We start from the raw sequence: 21,697 nt of genomic DNA, 5'->3' as shown, positions 1-21,697 counted from the left end.
CCAAGTTTTTTGTTACTACTCCAACCATGATGAAAAGAATTCAGAAGGTGTGCCCAACATCAGACCGTTAACCGGCTCTCAGCAAATTTGAAGGAATCAGCTGATTTTCTGACGTAATAGGCGATGTGACAGCGGTTTGTTTACGGTTTTGAAACTAAGATTGTATTAGTGATATAAGAAAAAAATCAACGAAGACTTGCCTTTGTTACTTCGTTGTCGTCTGAACAACGACTGATTGGAAGAACGTAAAAAAAGGTGTGAAATGAACCGGGCCCAATCTGGCTGACAAAACCTCTGTAACATAACTGCCAAAGTTCCTCTCATAATTTTGCTTCGGATGGCCACACCTTGAAATCTTCTATCATCCTTGGCCACGAAGCAGTTGATGCAAACACTGCTACAAAAAATTATCTCCTCATGAATTATGAAATGTGGTCGACGTAATTGATAAGCTTTTGAACTCATCCGTATTTTATGAGAAATTCTACATTCTTGATTAATCTAACATTTGTTGCCATGCTAACGTTCATACGAGGGTGAGTAAAAGAGTTTCCGGTTATATAAAGTAAAAAACATTATTTGGTACTAGTGCAACTTTAGGCTCATTTGACCGTTTTTTTACAAACGATTTTTGTGTTTTTTTGCATATTTCAAAAGGCTGACACTTTCGTAATTTTGTGTCAAAATTTCAAGCAAATCAGAGGCAGTAATAGAACTATGACTGAGAGAATTTAGCCAGGGCAGTTTGGAACTAGTGAGGCTTTAGGCTCATTGCACCGATTTTTTTATGATTTTTGTGTTTTTTTTTCATATTTAGAAAGGTTAAAGCTTCCACGTTGTTCTTCTTGAAATGCTCAATAGACCGGAACAACGACGAGTTCACATATATTTATAATTTTACCACACAACTTCCACGTTTTATACTCAGTGAATAGTTTGCTGAGCACCTCTTCCAGTATGGGCGGCTACTACTGAACCCTGTTTTTCAAAACGCCGACCAAACTCTTAAGCACGATGAAAAAAAATTTGCGATAATTTGACCTCATAACAATTAATCGATGCGAAGAATAGAAAAAACGATAATTTTACAAGAACACAATGATTTTTTTATGATTTTTGTGTTTTTTTTTTCATATTTAGAAAGGTTAAAGCTTCCACGTTGTTCTTCTTGAAATGCTCAATAGACCGGAACAACGACGAGTTCACATATATTTATAATTTTACCACACAACTTCCACGTTTTATACTCAGTGAATAGTTTGCTGAGCACCTCTTCCAGTATGGGCGGCTACTACTGAACCCTGTTTTTCAAAACGCCGACCAAACTCTTAAGCACGATGAAAAAAAATTTGCGATAATTTGACCTCATAAAAATTAATCGATGCGAAGAATAGAAAAAACGATAATTTTACAAGAACACAATGTATTTATTATACATCAGCTGCCTAGTTCGCAAGTGTCAAAAATTTTTTACGTACAACGCTATTTTCAAAAATTTTAAATCTTTCCATATGGTGATTAATTTTGCGCCCTATTACTTAGGGACTAACACTAAGTTTTGAAATCTTAATCTAGCATTCCTTAGTCAGCATTTACTCGGTAGATGCTTTCATTCATTTTACTTGCTCTAGGATATTAATTGTAATATATTTTTCCGGCAATTGTCCCTTCAACTAACAGAAGCGCGCAACCAACTCATACCGATTTGTCATCACGGCAATAAATCGTTGAATCGCAAATTTGTTGCCGTCTACTTTTTTTGCCTATTTCTCATGTTTTACATTGTGCGAATTTTCACATTTATACCTGCACATATACATACATATGTAGGTATGATATGTAGGTACATAGTTACATACTCAATATGCTATAGCTGAGAAAAACTATACTCGTACTCATCCAATTAAAAAAGGTAAAAGAATTCAACTAAAATTAGATTGACAAATAATTAATATTGCACTTTTGTATGCATGTCAAAATACATACATACACATATCCATAGATATGTATAGTTATAAATAAAGTTTGTATTTCCTGTGTATGCCTCTATCCCCAGCAGATGCTCGACACGGATGCCGAAAATCAAGGTCTCGTACATAATTTATTCAATGTCAACGATGATAGCCGACACACATACATACATAGATATAATATAATACAATAATACAAAAAAAAAATACATGCATTACACGCCTAGAAACATCACAACATAACATATGAATAATGGAGGATTTGCACATTGAAACTACCACAAAGAGATAACTCGAGCAATGTCGTACAGACGCCACAAAAACAAATTAAGATGCATTAGATACCCTGTAGGAAAAACCTGACCTAATACGTTTTCATCAACTACGAACCATTTCAGTACTCGTATTGAGATTAACGACAAGTGTTCTTATAATACGTTCACATATGCATTAATCACCTATAATTAATCGGGAGCGTGTCATTATTCTGTATTAGAAAATTCTGGGTTACAAAATTCTGTAAATTGCAAAAAAATTCTGCTTTTTAAAATTCTGCTTTTTTTAAAATTCTGCTTTTTAAAATTCTGCTTTCTAAAATTCTGCTTTTTCAAAATTCTGCATGTTTAAGCGAAAAATTCTGCTTTATTCAAGTTTTGTGATTTTCGTCATACAAGAAGAGAGTCAAAGTCATCTCCAGGTAATATTTGATTGCAAACATATGTATGAACTCGACAAAAGAAAACGAAATGAAAGAGTAAAATTGTTTGATATCTCGCTTAGTTTTCGAGATATTGAATAAAAAAAAGGCTGGAAGGCCTCAATGGTTTTAACACGGAAAGGAGTTTTACGCAAAAATACGGTGGATTGCGTAGCCGGAGTTGGACTGATGAGGGTTATTTTTTTGAAGCGCAGCCGAAGGCCGCCCACGCGAAAAGAAGTTCTACGCAAAAATACTGTGGATTCTATCAAAACTGAAGAAAAAATTATTATTATTATTTTTTATTTAATATCTCGAATAATAATAAAAAAAAATAATAATAATAAATTAAATAATTACATTACCTCTTTAACATTGTTAACATTATATTTTAATACAGAATATTTAAAGCAGAATTTTAGAAAGCAGAATTTTAAAAAAGCAGAATTTTAAAAAGTGAATTTTGTTTTTAGAATTTTGTACATACAGAATTTCGACACCAACCCTAATTAATCTACCCGTTCACATATGGTAGATTACCTGCAAAATCTACAATCAGCTGTCAATACTGCTTTGAGAGGTTTTTCTTCATAAAAATTATTTTGGTGGAATACTTCGGTGTTTTTGGTTTCTTTATTATTATTAATGATATGAAGAAAATACAGGGAGAAGGAATAGCTAATTTAACTGCGCAATTAATTGGCTGCTAATAATAAATAGTTGGAGGAAATCCGTATGCGACGTTTACTGAGGTTGCAAAAAATTATGACAGTAATACGCATAGAAAATTCTATATTACATTTTATAATAAGTAAAAGGAGGACACACGCTTTTTTTCTGTAAAATGAATCCCTAATTAATAATATTTAACAAACATTTTATTAGAATTATGTTAAAAGACCTGTTTTCTCTGCCGGCATCCATTTCATTTAGCTTTTATTTTGATGGTTCCCCTTACATTCGTAATAATAATTATTGATAACACAGAAAACACAGGGTTGTATGTCAATAAGTATCGTTATTATCTGGGATTATTTTATAATCTCAGATTTTGGGAGAGAAATTTTGTATGGGAAATCGCGCTTTTTAATCACGGATTTTGAGTAAAGCGCGAAAAAGTAGATCATCTACTTATATGTGAACGTATTATTAGAGTATTGAAGCTAATATGGGACTTTCAATTACAGTAAAACCTTTAAAATTGAACACCCCATAAAATTTAACAAAATAAATGTATACAAAATGTTCATATTTTCACTGTCTATCTTGAAAGTTGGCTAATTTTTCGATTTTAAAAATTGATAGATTTTTGATTTTCGTTCATATTCCTACAGCAAAGGCAACCGTAAGAAAATTTCAATTATGAAATTTTTTTCTTGAAATTGCTTTTTTTGTAAGTACAAAGTACTACGAAAACAAATTGGCCAACTCTGTCACTTAGTTTTTATTTTGTATTTTTATTTATGGTAATAATTTGTTCACATGGGGTTCATGACAAGAACCACACACCACACCTTACAGTTTTAATGAAATTAAAATTATCAAAAGTGAAAAAATTAGCAACTGGCTAAAATCGGCTGCCTCGTCAGAACTCTACCCACACGACAACTTTGGCTGCCACGTCATTCGAGATATGTTCCACAAAATTTAGCTTCCGTTAGTTATATACGAAAACACAATTCAGCAAACAGCTAATGCTCATGCCATAAGATTCGTATATCACTAGCACAAGCTAAATTTTGTTGAACACATCCCAAGTGACGTCAGCCGATTCTGTCAAATTCGCTCAGCGCCGAATAACGGTATAGAGCACCTCTATAAATAGTTTCACCATGGTTGGCCTAAGCTATGTAAAATGATGTCAGGTATGGTTAAAAAAGAAATTGAGCGAGTACACTTCGGCTTCCACGTCGCTGGGTTCTCGGCAGCAGAATTTTGCTACTCAAGGAGGCTTACGGGGACCAATCTCTGTCCAGTGGCCAGGTAAAACGGTGGCACAAGTCGTTCAAGGAAGGCCGGGAGGACGTCGAAGACGAACAGCGCTCTGGACTCTCGAAGCAGCGTCCACAATGAGTTTGTACCTCCAGGAAGCACTGTAAACGCGGCATTTTACAAAGAAGTGCTCCATCGGCTGAAAAACCGCGTCGCCCGGGTTCGGCCCGACCTCGTCAACAATTGGACCCTTCATCACGACAATGCGCCGGCGCGCACCGCCTTCCTCTAAACCTCTGCATTGGCTAAGATGGGGGTTCCGGTGCTTCCCCACCCTCCCTTCAGCCCAGACCATCCCCTCCGGACTTCTTCTTGGTTTCGCGCCTCGAAAGAAAGCTGAAGGGGAAGCGTTTCGACTCCATCGAGGCGATCCAAAAAACTGTGACAGCTGAATTGAACGCGATTCCGCCGGATGAGTTTAAAAAATGTTTCCTGCAGTAGAAGGACCGCTACCAGCAGTGTATTGCCGCTCAAGGTCCTATTTTGAAGAATATTAGTTGTATAAGCCAAAAGGTTTAGTAAAACTGCTTAAAAAAAATAAGGCTCATTACTTTTCAATCAAACTCTGTAGCCAACACAATCTCAGTTTTTTTCATAAACACACCGCTGTCATGACCCAGGTCACGTCAACCAATTCGCCGATTCTTTCAAATTTGCTTTTCTTTTCCTTACATTTTATTAGCACAATTTTTTTGTTGCTCTTGTTTACATACATATATGTATGTATTTTATTTTACACTGCGGTATTGTTGATTGTAACAGTTACATATTTATTAAATAAGTATTTCAATAAAGTGGGGAATCACATCAAAGTCGTAGAAATTTCCGCTTATTGCAGACTGAATTTGATTTTCATAGTTTCTGTAGAAAGCAGATGTATTTATAAGATTTTTGCGTCAACAGCGAAATTCACCATGGCGCACCCAATATGGCGGATAAAAACCCTCACCCTTTTTTGAGGGGAAATTTTTAGTAAATGACATATTTTTTTAATACTTGGTTTGTTGAAATTTTTAGGGTCCCTGCACTCAAATCTGAAATTAGACTATAAACGTAGACCGAGTGGACAACTTGAGTAATTTTTTTTCGCTTTTTTATTTGTTGTTTTTTCTTTATTTTTAATTTTTTTTGTACATTTTTCCATAGATTTCTAAGACTTAGTGAGTCCTCATCGTCTTACCGTTCCTCGGTGTCATGTGAGTCATAATAATTGCTGTCAATGTTTGGTATTTAAACAAGCAAACATACAAACATTCACATTTTCATACATACATGTGTAAATAAATATTTAACCCTCTGCTCATACCATATTTTGATATTTATTTCTCTTTACTTGTGTTACACTAACCGCCACAAACATTTGTTTTGTTTTTCCATGATTCAATTATACAAGGTTAAGTAAAGTTTGACAACTGATTTCGGATGCTACTTAATCCATTGATGCAATTTGGAAGCAAGGGAAAAAAGGGCATAAGTTTATCCCCTTTCTGAAAATGTAGTAAAAAATTGAAAAAAGTCGTTGTAAGCCATAGAATAATTTTATGTTATTTTATAAGTGGTACTTAATTATTTATATTTTTAACTTAACTATTCCCATGGCTTTGTGTCATATATGTATGTATTTTGACCATGCTTCGGATTGGAATCTATATGTGCCATTTGTAAACCTACACTGAAGTAATAAATAAAACAACTTGAGAATAGTGGAAACTCTTAACGAGGATAAACCACTTTTATTTCGTCACGTCCGCTAATCATACATTTGATTTTTTAACGAGATTACCTGCAAAGTTAGAAGTATAAAATCTGTGTTAAAAAAAGATAAATTTATATACGGTCACTCACATTCAAAGTCGGGCAGATGCATACGAAAACTTCTAGACATAATATCTATGTTTTGATGAAAGAAAACACGTTCTACCTTTTTCTGTTTTTTCACAAAAATTGTTTTATTTAAAAACAACAAAAAAAAAAATATATTCCAAGTTGCTTTATAAAATGTTAATGTATAAAAAACTGAAAAAGGCCACTTCTCTGTCTCACATTTAAAGTCGGGCAAACCATGTTTTGCAAATATGCATACCGTTATTTCTAAATTTTCTATACTTGTATTAAAAGTTATTGTTCATTGTTGCCTTGTCAATCATTGGGTGAGTTTATAAAAGTATTTTGCAAACTACCGCGTAATGGTAAACAGTCTACATTGGAGGAACGCAAAATAGTAATTCAACTGCACTTAGACGGAAAATCTGAGCGAGCAATATCGAAATTGATAAAAAAAAGCAAATCAACAGTGCACGATATTATTGCTAGATACAATAAAAATGGTTTCATTGCAAATAAGCATCGTGGAACCCGTCCAAAGAAGCTTTCCTCCAAAGATGAGAGCATGGTGCTAAGGGAAGTGAAGAAAAATCCATTCATTTCTGCTCCAAAATTAACTGCGATGGTTAAAGAAGCTTCTGGGGTGGAGGTAAATCCCGAAACAATAAGAAGACTTCTTCGAAAAAATTATTTTCACGGCCGAGTTGCGTGGAAGAAGTCCCTAATAAGCAAGAAAAAACAAAATGACCGGCTTGTTTTTGCTCGCCAATATATGGCTAAGGATTTCGATTTTTGGAGCACTGTAAGTGGGGGAAAAAATAACAATTTCATGATTTTAATATTCATTCTTTAGGTATTATTTACTGACGAAAGTAAATTTAATTTATTTGGATGTGATGGAAGGGGTAAAGTGTGGCGCAAACCGAACAAGGAGCTGGAAGGCAAGAATTTAAGAAAAACGGTTAAACACGGTGGTGGATCTGTAATGGTTTGGGGATGCATGGCGGCGTCAGGAGTTGGAAAATTGCATTTCATTGATGGAATAATGAATAAACACGTTTATTTAACAATTTTGAAACAAAATTTGAAAGAAAGCGTGAGAAAACTAGGCATCGAAAGTAGTTTTCAATTCTACCAGGACAACGATCCCAAACATTCCTCATATGACGTCAAGAGCTGGTTGTTATATAACTGTCCAAAGGTAATAAAAACCCCTGCACAAAGTCCCGACCTCAATGCCATTGAGCATTTGTGGGATGAATTAGGTCGCCGGATGCAGGAAAGGCAGTGTACATCAATTCAACTCTTGAAAATTGCTCTGCAGGAAGAATGGAATAAAATAAGCCCTGATGTTTGCAAAAAGTTAGTGGAATCGATGACAAGGCGACTACAAGCTGTTGAAAAGCAAAAAGGTGGAGCAACGAAGTATTAATTTTGCGTTGTGTACAAATTTTTTCACACCTGTGTAAATAAATTTTAAGCAGTTATTAACAAAAAATCAGATTGATAATCTGCAACAAAAGACTTACCTAAATGTGGCTATGTAGCAGCTATTAATCAATGTAATTTTCACAGAACTTTCAATAGAATTGAAAGATGCGAAAGTCTAAGTAAAATGGAATAGGCAAAACAATATTGCCTGCTAACTTTTTCAGCAAAAATTTTAATTTCTACGCTTTTGAGTACTTTTTCTTTAGAATTTGCTCTGAAATAAAAAGTAGCTTTTCCAAGAGGACAACACGGATTTATTAAGTAGCTTCAAGATGGCTAACACAGGGTGAAAATTAGGCTACTTACATCACCTTTAATTATTGCTTCATGTTGTTTTTCTATCCTATAGGGGCAATAAAGCAAGAAAAAGCACACACAAATATTTGCTTTGGCAGTTTTACTATATAGTATTTGTGCATATGTAATCGTATTGAGTAGGCAAACAAACGCCGCAATGGAAAATTTTAAATTTTATCTAAGTGTGAACTATCAAAGCCGAAGGTAAAGAAATTAAACAAAACAAAAACCGTATACCTAATATGAGAGTATACGAAAGTAAAAGGAATAAAGTTAAGAAGCAACGCCCAGGCTAAGAAGGTTGAGAAATAGAGTGGGAAGAGACCGCATAAATGTTTTATGCTAGAAATAAATTTGGGTACGACGTTTGACTCATTTATTTTAAATATACAGCTACGGCCAACTAATTGTCAACGACGTTTAAGTAACAGTTTTTCAAATAATTAGCACTTCATTTCAAAGGCGTTAGGCGCAGATGATCTACAAGGTGGCGCAAAATTAATCATCATTTTAATTTTGTTTTTGAATAACTTGTGATGGAAAATTTGGTAAAAGCAATGATTTATTTTTGCTGTAATTATGAATCAATCCTTAATCCTTGTTTGGGTTTTAAATATAATACTTTTCGAATAATTTTTGCATATGTTTAAAATTTTATAGTGTGCAGCGTTTGATCTGATTTCATTATCAATAATCTTCTCCATTTGCTACAGAATACAGTATCAGTCGGTTCTACGCTACCGGAACGGCCCCAAAAGGTTTGGGGAACCATCCAAACACAACAAAAGAAAAATATACTAAATCAAAATATGTCTATAGGCCAAGTAGAATTTAATTAATAATTACCAACTGGTTAATATTAACAGCGGAAATATAATACCTAATTATTGTTAAAACAAGTTTCCATACAACTGCGTTGCTGATTAGTTGACCAAAGCTGTACATACATATTGCAAACCACACACATAAACATAAAACATAGCAGCATACAAACATATTTTTGGCGAGCAACAATTTGTACATATTCGCACAATAGTTTTTAGTATCTTTTGTTTTGTATTCTACTGAATAGTGATGAATAAATTTTAAAATTATTTTATGAATTATTTAAATAGTTTAGCAGATGGGTGATCACGAACTTGATGTGTCAACGATTGTATTTAATTAGCTTAAGAATTTCTACCTAAAACAAATAGAAAATATAGCAGGGGAAATATATTGCAAAATGTATACACACGTACAGTGTACGACAAAACTAAAGCACGAAACTTCCCATACCCCCACAATCAGAAAATAAACTTTCCAACAAATAGTAATGGCAAATCTTTTTATTGTATTTAGAAGAGGGCACATTGGTTATTGTGTAAAAAAAAAATTATACAATAAACTTCATTCTAAACTTAAATATTAATTCAAACATAAAAGTAGTATTAAATATGCCGCGACAAAACTAAAGCACATTGGTATATACTTGTAAAGAAAAGTTGGTTCTTCTAATATTTCGTAGCGAAGCCCTTGTTTTTCAATACCGCTGCACATCTTCGTGGCATAGACTCAATCAAATTATTTAAAACATCTATGGAAATGCTTTCCCAAGCTCGTTCTACCTGAACAAACAGGGAGTCCTTGTTTTTGCAGTTTTCGCGTTCTATTTTCCGATCTACAATCTCCCATAGATTCTCTATGGGGTTGAGATCGGGTGATTGTGCAGACCACTGCAATACCTTAATTTTATTGGCAACAAACCATTCTTTCACACATTTAGCGGTATGCTTAGGATCGTTGTCCTGCTGGTATATCCAACTCAGTGGCATTTCCTCCTCAGCGTGGGGCAGCATAATGGTCTGGAGAATGTCTTTGTACACAAATCTGTCCATTATGCCATTAATTCTATGAATTGGACCCACTCCATTGCCGGAAAAACAGCCCCACACCATTACGCTGCCTCCACCATGCTTTACAGTACCTTTACAGTAACATGGGTTTAAACGCTGCTTTTTAGGTCTGCGTACAAGCTTCAGTCCATCAGAATTTTGAATGTTGAACTTGGATTCATCAGAGAAAAGGACGGTTCGCCACTTGCTGATGGTCCAGTTAATATGCGCCTTCGCGAATTCGAGTCGTGCTCTCCGATTCTTTATTGAAATGAAAGGTTTTTTAGCACTTCTATACGTTTTGAAGCCACCTTCGACAGTTCTTCGCTGAATGGTTCTAAGGCTAACGGGCAATGATAATTCACTTCTCAGGGATCTCGCCGATATAAAGGGGTCTTTCTGGACCTTGCGGATAATTAATTTATCCTCACGAGTAGTTGTTTTTCGGGGCCTACCACCTGAATGTTTGGTTTCAAAGGAGCCGGATGACCGAAAACGACTTATTGTGCGGGAAACTACGCTGTGATGAATCTTGAATTTTCGAGAAATATTGATAACCGATTCACCGCCATTAAATTCATCTATAATTTTTTCACGTAATACCGTATTATACTTGTTTCGGGCCATTTTTAACCTTTTTTTTTATTTCTTTAGCTCGAAAATGTAATAAATGCCGCTAAAACCACGCAATAACACTGATAATGCTTTGCTTATGCTTGACGTATAATATTTTAAATCCTAACGGTTCTCATTAATAACTAACTGCCAGCTATGGATAGAAAGAGGGAGTTGTGCTTTAGTTTTGTCGCAGCAAGTTTTTGCACGTGCTTTGTTTTTGCACATAACAGTACTATTTTTCCGTTAAGAAACTGGAATATTGTATTTTTGTGTCATATATATTTGTTATTATCAGATTTAGAAAAAACAATTGAAGGATATAACCATTTGTTGTCTTTTTTTAACTTAAAGAGTTCAAGAGGGACTTCGTGCTTTAGTTTTGTCGTACACTGTACATACAGTAGCGAACATTGAAATCCGGACGAGTAGATACTGAGAAATAATGAGAGAATCGGGGTACTTATGAAGAAACTTGGTTCATTAGTTATGTAAATGAATAATTTGAGGGAAATTCATACAACAAAATGGATTTTGAGCTGTTGAACTCATTAGGGGAACATTCATAGAAAACTCTCTTCACAATCGAGATGTCGTTCTTAACCCCCTCAGACCTGAATTATTGTTAATGGATAATAAAATAATTTTTTTATTAATTATTAGTAAGAAGGACATCATAAAAACAAATGTGGGAAAAATCATGCATATTTATTAAGTTTTATGAATTTTCCGGCATGTGCACAATTATGCACATTAGGTCCCAAGTGTTGTCAACAAAGTAATATAAAAATATTATAATGCTTTAAACATTATGTGCATAATTCTGCACTTGAGGTCCCAAGGGGTTAAGAAGACCCTTCAGAGAAATGTAATAGAAAAATGGTTAAGAACGGAGGTGCAGCATGGTTTAAACTGATTTTCTTACCAAAAAATTATTATTATTTTAATACTTTTCTTTATACCCTTAGTTAAAGCGCACTTTTTTGGCGGAAATTCCTTGAGTATTGGGCAAGGCGTAAAAATCTGTGCATATTTCCAATTATATTAAATTTTTCGTATTATCCAAATTAAACATAATACGAGTAAGCAATTCACTGACAATGTCACATATCTTATGTCATAAGCCTTGCGTTGTTATCGATAGGGGAACTATCCGACCAGCGTAAACTGTTATGCTCTCTGATATCTCTTCTAATATCGCGCGATAAAACAGTTAACAACATCCAAACCGAATCTATACACCATCTTTAGAGCAACAACAGCAGTTTCATATAGTAGTTGTATTTTGTTTGTGCAATTTAGTGTTTTGAATGTCGAGTTTCATTGAGAATGTAAACAAACAAATAAAGCAACAACAAAGAAGCAGGTCACTTTGGCAATCGAAATATAAAATCGCAAAATCAGCTGTTCTCTTGCCACCACCTTGAATGAACTCGCCTTGCTGCACTTACAATGAAAGGGTACGCTGACTGCTATAGGGACTGCTGAGAGCAATCTGGACGACCACAGAGAGCGACGTTCCCACGATAGTCGATTATACGGTACCTGAATTTACAACCAGCACAGAGCTGTCACTTCAGCAGCATTCCCCGTACATGTATGGGGAAAGTTTATATTGCTAAAACAACGACAACCAGGGAGAGCGAAGTGAATAGATGGTGGATCATCACTATTATTATCGAAACTAATTAGAATTAAGTTGCAATCGATTAATAAAAGCCTACTAATCGATTCTCATTTAACTCATTGTATAATTAAATAAATTAAAATAAAATTTATTATTTAACGTGCACTCGCATTTGACTGACTTACTGCACAAATATATATGTAGATATGAATGTGTGTATGCACTATTTGTATATGTAACTTTTAAATCGAATGTCACTTTATAGGGCAGCTGGTCTCGCAATTTAAAACAAACAATCAGATTATTTACAATATTAATGCACACGAATGCATAAGTATGTATGTATGCAGCTGAATTCAAGCAGATTGCATAAGAATGTAGGTATGTGTTACATGACGCACAAAAAACAAATCCAATTAATGATAAAATTCGAGCTATATGTATGTATGTATGGACATATGTATGCATATATGTTTGTATAGCAATAAATTTATAAATCGGAAAGAACGAATGTTAGAAGGGAATGGCAAAAAATGCTTTCCCAGAGAAAAAGGGTATGGTATACAAGTAATAGATAATAAAATTTATATTAGCATTAAACGCCTCCTAAGACAGGTGGGAATTGCGTGCAGTTCTCTTGCGCATAAGATTCAATGTGATTATCACGGCTACTTGTCGGATGGCCAAAAAAGGCCATTTCCCCAATGAAAGCCACACCGTGCTAATTGCCCGTAGGTTGTTGTTGTTGAGCTCGCTTAATAAATATCATCGCGATCAGCTGACGGTGAGTCACAAAACAAAAATATGTTCAAATAATTCCGTTTTTCTGTTTAAGATATAGTTTTGCTCTGCTAAATTTTGTTCGGGAAAAGTAGAGCGAAAGGTGTTAATTGTCTACCGTTTAACGTCATTTGTAGTTCACAAATTGTTCGTTGTTTTTGCTGTTGTTTTTATAGCATATTATATTGCCCACAACTATTTGAGAATGCTGTTACTTTGGTTGGTTATCAACCCGTTTGCCCCGTTCAACAACTCTCCAACATTACATTGTCATCCGTTGTAAATGCAGTTTACGGTCCAAAACAAAAAAGGAATCTCATTCGAAATATTTTGTCATAGCTGGACATGTTTCTTATTTGACATATGCCCCTTACAACGGAAATGTGGCATTCCGAACAGCATTTAAAATAAATAGCTAACTGTTAGATGTCTGCACGCGCCAGAAAGGTATACAAAAAGTTTGAGGTTTCTCTTTGGTTGACTATTTTAAAAGAAAAGAACCAATTCTATTAAGAATACATACATAAATTCGTGTATATATGAATGTATGTATGTATATGTAAATGCGTAACCACAAAATAAAATAGAAAATAAATCAAAATAAAAACAAAATAAAGAAAAGAAAAGAAAAAAAAGGCAAAACAATTTTAAAACTTAAAATAGATTCATTCCGTTTCTGATATAAAAATGAAAAAAATGTTCTAAAACAATAATAATAAGCGAAAACAAAAAATGCTTTAAAATTTATAACAGATATATAATATTAGTTTATGATATAAAAATAAAACACAAAGCAAAAAAACTTGGTGAAAACACTTTAATAATACTTAATAATTTATTGCTTATATTCACAAATAAATGCATACGTATTTGTAGGAAAATAATTCATTAAATAATATGTATACACGAAAATTTTTGTATATGCACGAAAGAGTTGGAGAGAAACACAAAACACGAACAGGTGACGTCGAAGATGTATGACGCTTTCATTCCCAGAACTAAATATCTTCTTCTGTGTTATTATCTGCTGTTTGCTGCGTATCCCCACACATGAATATCTACGATATATGTATGTACATATGTATATGTTTGTATGTATGCCCTGTGGTAAATTAAATATAGTCCCAGGCAAAATTAGAATTAGGTTGCCGCCTTAGGTTCAGCTCGGTATTTTATTATTTTTATTAATTCCGCAACAACCACATTCCCATACAGTTAGAATTTTCAAAAAATCGATTTTTTTAAATTTTTTTTTGTGTGCATATGTATATTTAAGAATACACACAGAAAATTTAATATCGTTTCGGTGAATATTCTCGAAGTTACACGAAAATTTGAAAAGGAGTTTCAGAGTGCTTGAAAGTACAAGGCAAACTTTAAACTCGTTTTTCTCAAAATGGAGTTTTTAAAGTCGGTGATCAACATAACTCGAAAACGGCTAAACCGATTAGCTCAAATTTTGACAGGAGCTGCTAAAATATATTTTGTAGTAATTTATCGAAGATTTTTGCTGACCGATAAATATACCTACATATTTTTTTTAACAATTTAAGGCCGAAATTTTGGTCACAACTCGACTTTTTTTTAAAGAAACTGCCATTTTGTCAAAAAAATTTATTTTGCTTATTCCTTCGATTAATTACTAGATTTAACATTAGTGTAACGAAGTCTGTTTGGTTTTTTAACTTCAGAGGATCCAGTTCAGAGATATAGTGGTCACCGCAAAACGTCTTTTTTGAGAAAAGCTCCCAGTGATCAGTTGTAGCGCCTTTCCAAATAAATTTTTTTACTAATACTAAGTCTTACAAATTTGTGTGTACAAATTTTTAGATCAATAAATTTAAAAGTCTTCGCAGAAAAAATTCTGGAAAAATCGCTTTTTTTCGGCCTTCTAACTGTATTAAGGGGTTATATACGGGTTGCCGATGTGAGCCTCTTATCCTTGGGGGCCCCTATATAAACTTTATTTAAACTTGAAAGGCGCCAGTCGTTCCAATAATCGGCAAGCCAACGCCATTGGAACAAGCATTTATTTATATTCGACTTATCAGTATTTCTCATACACTTTTGGAAATGACAATTTATACATAAGAAAAGCTGTCAAAACAACAACAAAAAGCGATATTCGCCCATGACTTTCAGCTTAAAACTGTTAATTCCTACACCATTGAAAATAGCGAGGAAATTATAACTAAAACAACTAGTTTAGAACCAGTCTTTCTCTCAGATTGTTCCAACTTAGACTCTCGCGCGCACATGCAATCACATATACATATTTATACACAAGCATTTTATATGCGATTCTCTGATTGCATAATGGTTGAAGCGCGCCCAAGTAATGCCGGTAAGCGCACGCAAACAAAAAGCAATAAGAAAAATTATACAAATGTGCTGTATAATATATGATACAAGCAAGTTTTGAGTGCATAACACTGGTGATACACACACGCATATACATCCGTACACAAATAAAAAAGCGAAAAATAAAAACAAAATATTTATAAAACGAAAGGCCATTGTCGCTTTCGTTCAGCAACGTTTTTCAATATCTTCCATACATTCATAAATATAATATGTACGTACATACATGCCCTTGATCCTCACTTTTCGCTTATTTTTTTTCTACAGCTTTTATACTCGCCGATTTTGTAACACTTCCCCTATTACCTTTTTTACGCGATGTCACATTTTGTGCACCGTTTTTTCCTGAGAATCACTATTATTATTTTTTTTACAGAGTTGGGCAAACTAGCCAATAACACAATTTTGATCGATCTGATTCCGTATGTCGCATCGTAAATTCTATACCACTTTTGCACTATTTTCCCTAGAATTTGGAAATAGTCTTGCCTAAAAAATTTACTTTGTTTGGTAATAAAATATCTCGAAATGTGAGGGCCTACTTTTGCTAACGTTCCCGGCTAAGAGCTATCACTCCAGCAGTATTTCAGAACATGTTAGCGGAGTTGTATGCTGTTCAAAAAGTGAAATCGCGGAATCATTTGTTTATCCTTTTCAGACAGTGATGAATCGATTGGGTGAGTATGTTAGGAAGTCGATATTTTGGCTAGTTTCACACATTGATTGTTTTCCTCATTGTATCATACTTATACTATGTACCTGATACATTTGACTCAAATTTAGTACGTCAATTTATGCTTTGGTGTTTTACTCACCTTTGGCCTCCTCGTTTGCACGCGCAGCCGCTGCCACTGCCACCGCAGCTGCTGCAACTGCAGTTCCTGTTGATACCACTTGATGTTTCGGTGACATTTGCAATGGCGTTGGCATACCCGAAGATGATGACGACGATGACGGCGACAAGGACATCGCATGCTGATCCTTCAGCTGTTGCAACGTTGTCAACTGCTGCTGCCCCAAATTGCTTGCGGTGTGCGTAGTATGCTGCAGCACCTTGGGCGCTGCGGTGGAACAAGCTGCAAATAGCATTCTGAAGCGTAGCTGGATTTCACCTGTCTTCAGCTGCTGCCGCTGCTGTAACTGTAACGACTCCTTCGACTGTACACCTTTGACGCCGCCGTTGCGGTAGAGCGCATAAATTTCTGGTATATGCTGAAAAAGGCAACCACTATTGTAGTTGCTGGTGTATTTGCACTATAAAAGTACGCCCGGCAAACTTTTGTGGGCAGTGCTCAAACACGAATTCCCTACAGACGTTTCGCGTACCTAGTCGTGGTAAAATGTTACAACACCAAATATTTTGGCAATTCGCGTTGGATGCACAAAAAATTTCGATGGGCTCACAAAAGTGCAGATGATAATCTAAGAATAGCGCAAGACTAGTGCGCACAATGCAGCGTAATCTGCCTACTTGTTGGTGTTGTTGAGTTAGCTAGTGCAATTGCTTCTATTTGCTGCAATACTCTCGCAGGAATAATGATATTGCAGTTTTTGTTGTTTTTACACAATCCCAATTCTATGTGCCCTGGTGGCAGTACCGTAGATATCACTCTACCAATTAAATTTCGCCGTTCGCTTCCTGTGGGCTCCGAACTGTGTTTGGAAGTTTTTACACACTTCCTTGCTTCCCTAGTTTTCGTGCAATTTCGATTTTTCCTCGACGCTTCGGTATTGATATTTCTTGCGTGCACTTAAAGCTCCCACATGGGTGTGACGACACTTTTAGTAGTATTGAAAAAACTTAAACAACACTCTTCAAACTAGAAAACGCTCTGGACGCAACCGTTTACCTATTACATGCGGTAATAGAACAAAAACAGATGCTTTCTTAATCTAAACGTTGTATTTTAAATTATATTTTTTCGCGTTGCGCGCATAACACACACACGTACCACAAAAAAAATAAATATTTAATAATTTCGCACACACTTTCACAGAATTTTCACAAGCCAACGAAATTACACTATACACCGGTGATTTTTCACAACATACATATATACGGATTTTTTCTTGCAATTATAACTTCCAGAAATTTCACAAGACAGACGGCTGCGAACCGAATCACGATGTATACAAATTCCAAACGACACGAAAGGCTCACGATGAAGGAAAACCGTTGCCGTTTCCTCGTCTTTTTCCGGGTTCTACCCGCAAAAGTTTTTATCGGCGAGAGTTGCCACACACACACATGTATAAATAGACGCAATTTTTTAATAATTACAACCGGCTTTTAAACCTGTTTTTACTTGATATTTCTGTTGTAAGTCAAATAGACTTCAGTTTTGCTGTTGATCATACACAAGCATCGATAACTTTATCAAACTAGGAAATCATTTGATCAGCTGCTCAGGTGTGCTAATTGGGTTCTATGTACCGGTAATATGGCAACTTCTGATTGGAAATGACAGCTGAGGGCTGGTTTCTGTTGGCAGTGTTCACGGCAATATGACTATATTCGATATTAAGACAAAATCAACCCAAAAGCATTTCTGTAGGTGTTTTCAAGTTCTAAAAACTAGAAACTAACTAAAGAAAAATCAGAAACAATGAGATAAGTTTCTAGACGCAAACAATAATCTGGACATCGAAAAACCTAGACCGAGTTTATTAAATAAATATTTATGATCGTTTAAGGCCCTAAAAACAATGGCGAAATTATAATAATGAACCTTTTGTAAGTAAGTAGAGAATAAATGCTTATAAGTCGCTAAAAGTAGAAGGCAAATGTTTAGACTAAGATTTAAGACAAAAAATACTGTTTGCTTATAAAGCGGTTAATGTAAAATTTTTTCTAATTGCTAGCGAAGTGTAGAACTGCTTTAAAATAGTTATAAAAAATAAAATGTATTAGTAAATCATTGCTGTAAAAACAGAAATAAATCTTGTTAGAAAAGCGAAAAAGACATTTTGAGTTCACTTATGAATACCGAAATCTGCTGAATGAGCAAAATGTTCAGGCCAGCCAAGCACCAGCTGTGCCAATCGGTATAGCTTTAATAATAAACGGTTTAAATTGAAAGCTGGTGCACGGAACAAGATAAATTCACCTAACTTTTTTTAAATTTAATGTATGTTCGCAAACCCTAATTTATCTTATTTAGTTCTTATACTATATCTAAAAATTTGTAATTAAGTATTTCATACTTCATAATCATAAAAAAATAGGTTCCATACTCGTACATATTGAACGGAAAAAAATTTAATTTAAATAAGTGTTTATAAAAGGCTTTATTTTAAACATTTATTAGAAGTTATTTATATGCAAATATAACCAAGAAGGCGTTCCGATAATATTAAGCTTACTTTTAAGCGATTTATAAACAAAAAATTAGTGCTTGTTGAAAATTTTTTAATATTGCATTGTAATGAAAATCATTCAAAATAATATGGTGAAATACGAGTATCTGCTAAGAAATTAATAAATCGGAAATTTGTGCGCATATAAGAAAAAAAACAACAACACATTTTTTAACATATGGCCCTCAAATCCATGCCATTTATATTCTATATTTTACTTGTTCAAAATTTCATCAATTTCAAAAACGAATTCACTCATAGACGACCATAATTCACTAGATGTTACTCCATACCACAAAGAACGCACAACAAGTACAACGAATAACAATTCGCGTATTTGTAAATGTTTCTTCCTTAAACTGCTGCTTGGCCACCAACGCCACCAACTTGTATGAGATACTTTTTTTCTATTATTTGCATAACTGTTGTTATTAGCGTTGTTGCCATTGCCGTATTTTTATGCAAACATACGTAATTCATCACGATGAGCTATTGGTTTGGGTGGTGAAGGCTCCTCCCATTCTCCCACTTCAGCATCATAATATTGCGCGGCGCGGTATGGCCGTAATTCCCATGGTACTTGATCTTCCATGGCGGTCAGTTGCACACCTAAATCTTCCAGACATGGTATGTCAGCACGCACAACATCGGTTACGCATTCGCGTTCGATGCGCTCCATGTGCAGCTCGCCGATAGGTTGCCCTGGACAGATAAGTTCTGTGAATTTGGCTTTCATTAGGAAAGTGGGGTCCCAACGCATGTCATAGCGGTGATAACCCCACCACTTTTCGTCCTTGCGCATCACGCGATGGAACCAATCAACCAATTCGCTCAATTGATAGCGTTTGGGTCTGTAAGATGGTCGGCATGTAAAAAGAGTACAAAGGTTATGTATATATATGGCTTACCCCACAGCCTGGTATACTTGACCGGCGGTGTCAGGATCTTTAGCGCAATTGACGATAGCTTGCGCTACATCAGAAACGTAAACCGGTTGCTTAACAGTGCGTTCACCGGCTAACCAGAGTGGCATGGCACGGAATTGACGACGCCAAATGTGAGCGTAGTAACGAAGGAAACGATCTTCGGAGCCGTAGATATCCGCAGGTCTGATAATTGTCGCCTCAGGAAATTCATCGCGTACCGCGCATTCGCCATGGTATTTGCTCTTCAAAAAATTGCTGCCACCTTCGAGAACAAAGCTCATCGGCTCAGGACTAGCATTCAACGCAGACAAGTGAATCAAACGCTCAACGCCAGCTTCTTTGCTAATCCTGTAACGTTAATATAAAATATATACCTATATTCATGCATTTAAAAATCTAGATTTAGTTTTTATTTTTTGTATACCTAGCAATGCGTCGGGCACCATCCACATGTACATCGTTGAACTTAAAATTTTTCGTCTCGAATTCGCGACCAATTAAATTGATGACCACATTCGAATATTTTACGGCATCACGTATGGCTCTTTCATCTCTTAAATCGAAAAATTGGAACAGCACTTGTCCTAAATCGCCGCATACCTTTAGACGAATCGCCTCGCCAGAGTCACCGCGATAGGGGAATATCATTTGAGTACCAGTTTTTCCCAACTTATTGCAAACGTAGCGTCCTACGAAACCTGTACAACCGAATACAGTTGCCACAATTCCATTGAAACTGCTGCGTCCGCCGGTACCACGGCGCATAGTGCTGACATTGGTTGTCTTCAAAGGACGAGGCGCATCGGTAGAGCTCGAAGCATGGCGCACGCAAAATACACTCAATGCAGCACAGCCTTGTTGTTCTATAATATTTAAAAGAGGAGGTGCGATAATAGTAAATCATTGGACACATTTCTGAACCAAGCGCAAGTTACATAATTTATAAGTACTCCTGTCAAAAACGTTTTCAAAATTGTTTGTTACACTTACTTGTTAATTGGCCATTGCGCAGCAAAATTAACGAGGCCATATTTAGTTACTTCGGAATGAGATCCCCTAAATCTGACAATGTTTTAATAGCCCTTTCAAGGAAAACTCGCAATCGGTCGTATATAAAAAATTACACTTCCCCAGATGCAAAAAACAACAAAAACACGTCCGTCAATTGGAAATGTCAAGCTTTGACGTTTTACTTTCAGCACAGGAACGGGTAGAAAAGAAATGATAAATCGCAAAGTGATGGATTTGGATTTCGAAGAGATTTTATTAAAAACAAAATATTTAATTAGAAATTTAAAATCTAATATGTATGCGGAAAAAAATTGTTTGTCAAATAAACTTGTGAGCAAGTAGATATTGAGTTTAAAATGAATGATGCAAAACTTGCTTTATTATAATTATATATACATACTGTATAAGCAGTATTCAATTATTAAAGGCCTGCCCACTTGGGACATTATAATTCTGACACTCCCTTAAAGTATGTTCACATATGCAGTCATTAGCAATAAATCTACAAAAATTAATCTACTCGGCAGATAAGCTGCAAAATCAGCAATCAGCTCAGCTGTCAAGACTGGTTTGAAAGGTTATTCTTCAGAGAAATTGGTTTGGTGGAATATTTTAGTATTTTTGGTTAGTTTAATTATTATTAATGATATGAAAAAAATTTAATTGCGCAATTTGCTAATAAACAGCCAGTTAGACATTTTGTATCGGTAATCAGGCTTTTTAATTACGGACTGGGAGTTAAGATCGAAAAAGTAGATAATCTAGTTGTATGTGAACCTATTATGAGCGAGTAGTCAATTGCATTTTTAAAATTAAAATTTTTCAATGAAATGTTAAGACAACAAAAGAAAACACATGAGAAATCGGCACTTATA

General features: G+C 35.1%; 2 protein-coding genes across 3 annotated transcripts in view; both read right to left on the bottom strand.

Moving 5' to 3' along the window:
- The window catches only part of LOC129240141 (uncharacterized), a 38,774-nt gene extending 20,915 nt beyond the window's left edge, over positions 1-17,859 (bottom strand). Inside the window, exons 1-2 of one of the 2 annotated variants that reach the window (XM_054875699.1) lie at positions 17,581-17,859; positions 16,344-17,378 (exon numbers count right to left, since the gene is read on the bottom strand). In XM_054875699.1, coding sequence (XP_054731674.1) covers positions 16,344-16,617 — 274 coding nt within the window. In that variant the 5' untranslated portion in view covers positions 16,618-17,378; positions 17,581-17,859. Of the gene's footprint in view, positions 1-16,343 lie in introns of both variants that reach the window. The other variant, XM_054875698.1, reaches the window with a different exon arrangement.
- Positions 17,860-19,004: 1,145 nt separating this feature from the next.
- On the bottom strand, positions 19,005-21,100 carry LOC129241762 (NADH dehydrogenase [ubiquinone] 1 alpha subcomplex subunit 9, mitochondrial). The gene is made up of 4 exons (XM_054878264.1): positions 20,802-21,100; positions 20,236-20,674; positions 19,794-20,159; positions 19,005-19,736 (listed from the first exon to the last, which is right to left on the bottom strand). Exons 1-4 carry the CDS (start codon positions 20,839-20,841, stop codon positions 19,343-19,345), a joined length of 1,239 nt encoding a protein of 412 aa, XP_054734239.1. The 5' UTR covers positions 20,842-21,100; the 3' UTR covers positions 19,005-19,342.
- Positions 21,101-21,697: the final 597 nt, after the last annotated feature.

Source organism: Anastrepha obliqua, chromosome 3 (assembly GCF_027943255.1).
Source record: "Anastrepha obliqua isolate idAnaObli1 chromosome 3, idAnaObli1_1.0, whole genome shotgun sequence".
Taxonomy (NCBI): domain Eukaryota; kingdom Metazoa; phylum Arthropoda; class Insecta; order Diptera; family Tephritidae; genus Anastrepha; species Anastrepha obliqua.
This window is presented reverse-complemented; position numbering and strand designations above follow the sequence as displayed.